Source organism: Lipotes vexillifer, unplaced genomic scaffold (assembly GCF_000442215.2).
Source record: "Lipotes vexillifer unplaced genomic scaffold, Lipotes_vexillifer_v1.1 scaffold520, whole genome shotgun sequence".
NCBI classification, from domain to species: domain Eukaryota; kingdom Metazoa; phylum Chordata; class Mammalia; order Artiodactyla; family Lipotidae; genus Lipotes; species Lipotes vexillifer.
Window position 1 is genome coordinate 135,545 of NW_006784004.1, and position 5,935 is coordinate 141,479.

The window sequence follows — 5,935 nt, forward strand, 5'->3', positions numbered from 1 at the left end:
AGGGGCCCCGCACACGAAAAAAAAAAAAAAAAAAAGTTGCTCACAGATTTTTATAACCATTATAGGCGCTCCTGGTCCAAGTGATATGAGAAAATACCATTGGGCAAGTTACTTAACCTCCCTTTGCCTCAGTTTCCCCATCCTTTAAATGGGAAAAGAGAGTACCTACCTCAGAATATAATTGTAATGATTAAATGAGAAAGTACCTGTAAAAGCCTTGGCATAGTGCCTGCAGTTGAATCTCTTAGCCTAGTACCGGGTACAAAGGAAACCGTACGTGTTTTTAACCTGATTCTTATTTTTTTTTTTTCCTGGTATACGGGCCTCTCACTGCCATGGCCTCTACCGTTGCAGAGAACAGGCTCCAGACGCGCAGACTCAGCGGCCATGGCTCACGGGCCCAGCCGCTCCGAGTCATGTGGGATCTTCCCGGACCGGGGCACAAACCTGTGCCCCTTGCATCGGCAGGCGGACTTTCAACCACTGTGCCACCAGGGAAGACCCATACGTGTTTTTTATTGGTGATTAGCAGTGGTCTTTGGCAAATCTTTTTTTTTTTTTTAATAAATAAATAAATTTATTTTTGGCTGCATTGGGTCTTCATTGCTGCACGCAGGCTTTCTCTAGTTGCCGTGAGCGGGGGCTACTCTTCGTTGTGGTGCACAGTCTTCTCATTGCCGTGGCTTCTCTTGTTGAGGAGCACTGGCTCTAGGCGTACGGGCTTCAGTAGTTGTGGCATGCAGGTTCAGTAGTTGTGGCTTGTGGGCTCCAGAGCGCAGGCTCAGTAGTTGTGGCACACGGTCTTAGCTGCTCCGCAGCATGCAGGATATTCCTGGACCAGGGCTTGAACCCGTGTCTCGTGCATTGGCAGGCGGATTCTTAACCACTGTGTCACCAGGGAAGTCCTCTTTGGCAAATATCTTAAGTTCAGCTGTTCAAAATGAAGATAAAGGCTACTTGACCTTACTCAGTGGACATTTGTGATGATTAATTGAGCTATAAAGTGATGATAAGCAAGTAAAGATATTATTAAAAGAAACTACTTATTCAACAGTTTCTAAATAATTTTTATATGGTTATTTCATAATGAATGGGAAGATAATAATATAAAAAATTATTCTGAAACCAGATATACCCGAATGAAAATTATTTTTAGCTTATTCTCAATTTTGAGTGGCCATGACTGTTATTTCCATTAGTTCAGATAAGAGAAGCTTGATATAGAAACTTATATGTGGATTTAATATTTGAGTACAAACAGACATTTTATTTTTGGGTATTTCAGAATATGCATTTTAGCATCAGTTACATGCTGAGCTATTAAGAAAATGTGTGTGGATTTTGAGTGATTTTGTCTTATATTTTTAAAAATCTGTAAAGTAAGACTCTTCATTCATTCAGTAAACAGGTATTGAGTACCTGTTAGGTGCCAGGCCCTGAAATGGTCTCTGGGGATGCAGTAGTAAAGAGACTCACAATATCCCAGTCCTTTTGTACCTTCCTTAACAAATATGCAGTGATGAACAGCTTAACATAACCGTAAAAAAGACACCAAGGACTTTTTTGTCCACCTTTTTATAATAGTAACAACTCATTTGGTTGAGTGCTTACTACATGTAAGGTACTTTACAGAAGTGTCTTAGATGGTTCAGGCTACTATAACAAAAATACTGTAATCTGGGTGACTTATAAACAACAAACTTCTTCCTCATAGTTCTGGAAACTGGGAAGTCCAAGGTCATGGTTCCAGCAAATATCTGGGGAGGACCTGCTTCCTCATAGCTGGTGTTTCTACATGGTGGAAGGGGCCAGGGATCTCTCTGGGGCCTCTTTTTTTTCTTGACGGTACAGCCTGCGGAATCCTAGTTCCCCGACCAGGGATTGAACCCGTGCCCCCCTGCAGTGGAAGCACAAAGCCTTAACCACTGGACCTCCAGGGAAGTCCCTCTGGGGCCTCTTTTATAAGGGCATTAATTCCGTTCATGAGGGTCCTAATCACCTCCTCTAATACCACCTCTACCTCTAAATACCATCACTAGGAATTAGTTTTCAACGTATGAATATTGGGGGGACACAAACAGTCTGTAGCAAAAAATCTTTATATACTGTCACCTTAGAAGCATGCCAAGCTATTAGGACTCACCTGGATTCTGTTTTATGCTAAAGCCCATGTATGCACTTTACCGTCATCCACATGTCTGCACAGTGGCGTGTGGTAGGGACCAAATACATAATTGCTGAGTGGATAAATGAATGACTGAATTTTACGGGTGAAATCTGATTATTTCAATGAGAAGTCATCCAGAAGAAGAAGGTGTTATTTCAAACAGAGGCTTATAGGTGGGTAAATCCCTCCAAGTGTCTGTCTCCATAACCACATTTAGCAAGATTCCAATGTTCATCAGGAATTAGGGGGCAGATTTACACTCTTCAAACTTATTAAGTCTGACATGCTCAATAATTAAATTGTAGAGAATGGGGGCCCATCATCTACATATCCCTGCTACTGGGCAGTTCTACCCATGGAGATCAAATTAGAGATTAGAGGGTATGCTAGCCTCTAAATAATGATTTCCATCTGGAAAGAAATGATATGGAATTTCTTCCTGATCTTTTCAAATTTTTTAGGTATTGCTGGATGCTGTGCCAAAACAACAGTTGCTCCTTTGGATCGAGTGAAGGTTTTATTACAAGCTCACAATCACCATTACAAACACTTGGGTGAGTTAATTGATGCTAAAGAGAAAAATGAAAATGTTATCCATCTGCTGTCTTCGTTTCTAGTTGTGAATTATAGTGGAAAGAGGACACAAAAGGGAGTTCAAGTTTGGGGGCAGATTTTACAAGGGATGTATCTCTTAGCTATTTTAATCGTTTCATTTGCAATAGTGGTTATATATGTTTATCATTTTAGGGTACTAATGTACTCTAAAATCTTTGAATCATTGAAGTAAGTACTACATATTTGTTTATTGAGATTAACAAATCACATCCTTAATAGACACGCATAATAGCTCAGCTTGATTTAAAAAAAAAAATCCAACTAGTGATAGAGATAAGGTTTATTCCTTTAAACAATTAAGTATGTGTTGTAGATATCTTAGGGCAAGCAGAATCCAATGCAATTAGTATATATGGATAAACTTGCATTGTTAAAAAAATATCGAGCCCTTAGTTGTTCCTTGTAAACATAAATATCAGCTATTATAATTAACATGGACACTCTAATATATCATTGGTGGGAGTAAGGATTTTTTTTTTTTTTTAAGTAAGGATTTTTTATAGCCTTTTAGGAGGGCATTTTGGTAATATGCATCAAAAGTCTTGAAAAGATACATATTCTTTGGCCTTGCAATTCTAGTTCTAGGAGGTTGTTTCAAGCAAGTAATCAGAAATGTGCTCAAATATGTATATACAAGAATCAAAGCATTATTTATGTTGGTTAAAAAAAAAAGAGCCAACCAAAATGTTTAATAATAGGGAATTGGCTAAGTTAAATAAAAGTATTACTTAAATAAATAAGTCCATATTATAGACTATTTTGCAATCATAAAAAATTGTAAAAGAATATTAATTGACTAGGAAGAATGTTCATAATATATTAGTTAAATGAAAAAATGTTGCAAATGGTTTAATCATATTGCATTTTATCTAAGTAAATGTGTTTAGACAAAAGGCTAGAAGGAGAAATATGAACATTAAGTGGTTAATTTTCAGTGGTGAGATTATAGGTAATTTTTTTCCTCTAAGCTAATTTATAATACATGTTAAACATATATTAAATTTTCAATTAGAGGGAAGAAGATTTAAAAGAAAAAATTTAATGTGAATAGAGACCAAGAAAGAAGTTAGGACAAGGCAACTAACTCATACTACTCCATTGCTTTACAGTTTCATGCTTCAGTAATGGGAATGATGTGTGCTCTGCATGATCTATGCATCATTTTTAAGAAAGATATTTAACAGAGTGAATAAGAATCAATTATTTTAACAACTGGGTTTTTAAAATGTGATTTTATATTTATCGTGTCTCATTTTCCTGTCAATATTTTTAATACAAAGTCTGTTCTTTAAATTGAAAGAAAAATTTTGCTAATATCTTTGTATCCAGAAATGAATTCTATATCTTCTCAGTGTACTGCTCATGTATAGAAAGAATCAGACCTTTGAACTTATCGAGAGATTATATAAAACTGGAAAGGAAGGAAATGATTTTCATTTGTAGTCTAAATTGACGGTGAAAAGGAGATGAATTATATTACCCAATATCTCGTGGTGTTTGACAGTGACCCAGCATATGAATGTCTGAGCCGTATTGTTCTGTTCTTTTAAACTTCTCCCCATGCTGATGTATGTTGTTTTGTTTCCTGATTTGTAATCGTTAGTTTACATATTCACGTTAGATTTCACGCTCTACAGGGCTGCATGCCACGGGTTACAGTGTACCCTACAAGGCATGCAGAATTTGAAACAGAATTCCTGTAGTGCAACAATGAACTATTGGTGTAGTGTATGGAGTTTCATGTATCTTTAAAATATACAAGCCAAAAGAAAAGTATTAGTGGCTTATTAATTTATTTAAAAAATATTGTTGGGCATTTTATTCTAGGTGCCTCCCTTTTTACATGCATAAGATAGTATTTCAGTTTCGCTTAAATTTAAAAACATGATTTTTCACAGTCAAATTAAAGATGATAAAGATATGCTATTGAATAAAACTTGTACTTTAGCTTCTTTTAAAAAGTGTATGGCGTTATTTCCAAGACATCAAAAACTACTTTTTATTTTGAATCAAAATTATTGTGGCCAAATGAAAAGGAAGGGGTATAATTAGAATTTCTTCTTCCCCAATTTGCACCAAGTGTAAAGAATTTTTTCCTGTAATATTTAAAAAATCTTTGACCTCCATTTAACTTTTTACAGTCAATGTGATATAAAAATAGGTAGCTGAATCATAATAGGATTCTTTAAAAATCCTTTAAATTTTGTTATTTTTACATTTTATTTATTTTTATTTTTTGAATGTATAATATTTTCACAAGTTCATAATTCAAAAAGTGCAAAAGCAAATGTCTTCCTCCTTGTCCCCTCGTTAGAATCAAGCATTTACAGTTTTCTTCCCTTTTCCTTCAGAGCTTATGTATATATACGCAAGCATATACTTATATTTTACCAACTGTCAGTTCCTTGTAATCCTATCTTGACAAAATAAAGATACAGAAAAGGATCTAAATAACACACAAGCTTGATATAACATAGACAAGAGGACTTTGCACCCTGCAGAGAATACATATTCTTTCCAAATATGCTTGTAACACATGCAAAAATTGGTTCAGTGTTATGCCATAAAGAAAATCTCAATTTCCCAAAGTAAAAATAGTACAGACTATATGTTGAAGGAGAAAAATAACGTAATTATCTCAGTGGATATTTAAATGCCATTTGAAAACATTCAACATCCAGTCTTCCTCTGTTTGTCTTTCTGTGTTATGGTTTTAGGTGAGATTTTTGTGAAAAGCATTTGGTTAGACATTGCCTTTTAACAGAATTTGAGAGTCTTTGGCTTTTAATAGAAGGATTTATATCTTTTTTTAAAAAATATTTTTAAATTTTATTTATTTACCTTTCGCTGTGTCAGGTCTTAGTTGTGACACGTGGGATCTTTGTTGTGGGTTCTTTTGTTGTAGCACACGGGCATAGTTGCCCCGCAGCGTGTGGGATCTTAGTTCCCCAACCAGGGATCGAGCCCGTGTCCCCTCACTGGAAGGCAGATTCTTTTTTTTTTTTTTTTTTTTCCCGGGAAAACCCCAAAAACGGGGACGGGTTGGGGGGGGGGGGGGAAAAGGAAAAAATTTTTTTTTTTTTTTTTTTTTTTTTTTTGCTGTACGCGGGCCTCTCACTGCTGCGGCCTCTCCCGCTGCGGAGCACAGGCTCC

At 36.0% G+C, this 5,935-nt stretch overlaps 1 protein-coding gene across 2 annotated transcripts in view; it reads left to right on the forward strand.

The window, feature by feature from the left end:
- Window positions 1–5,935, forward strand: part of SLC25A16 (solute carrier family 25 member 16) — a 33,815-nt gene that overhangs the window by 3,911 nt on the left and 23,969 nt on the right. For both annotated transcript variants that reach the window (XM_007456456.1, XM_007456457.1), the window contains exon 2: window positions 2,629–2,721. In XM_007456456.1, coding sequence (XP_007456518.1) covers window positions 2,629–2,721 — 93 coding nt within the window. The remainder of the gene's footprint in view (window positions 1–2,628; window positions 2,722–5,935) is intronic.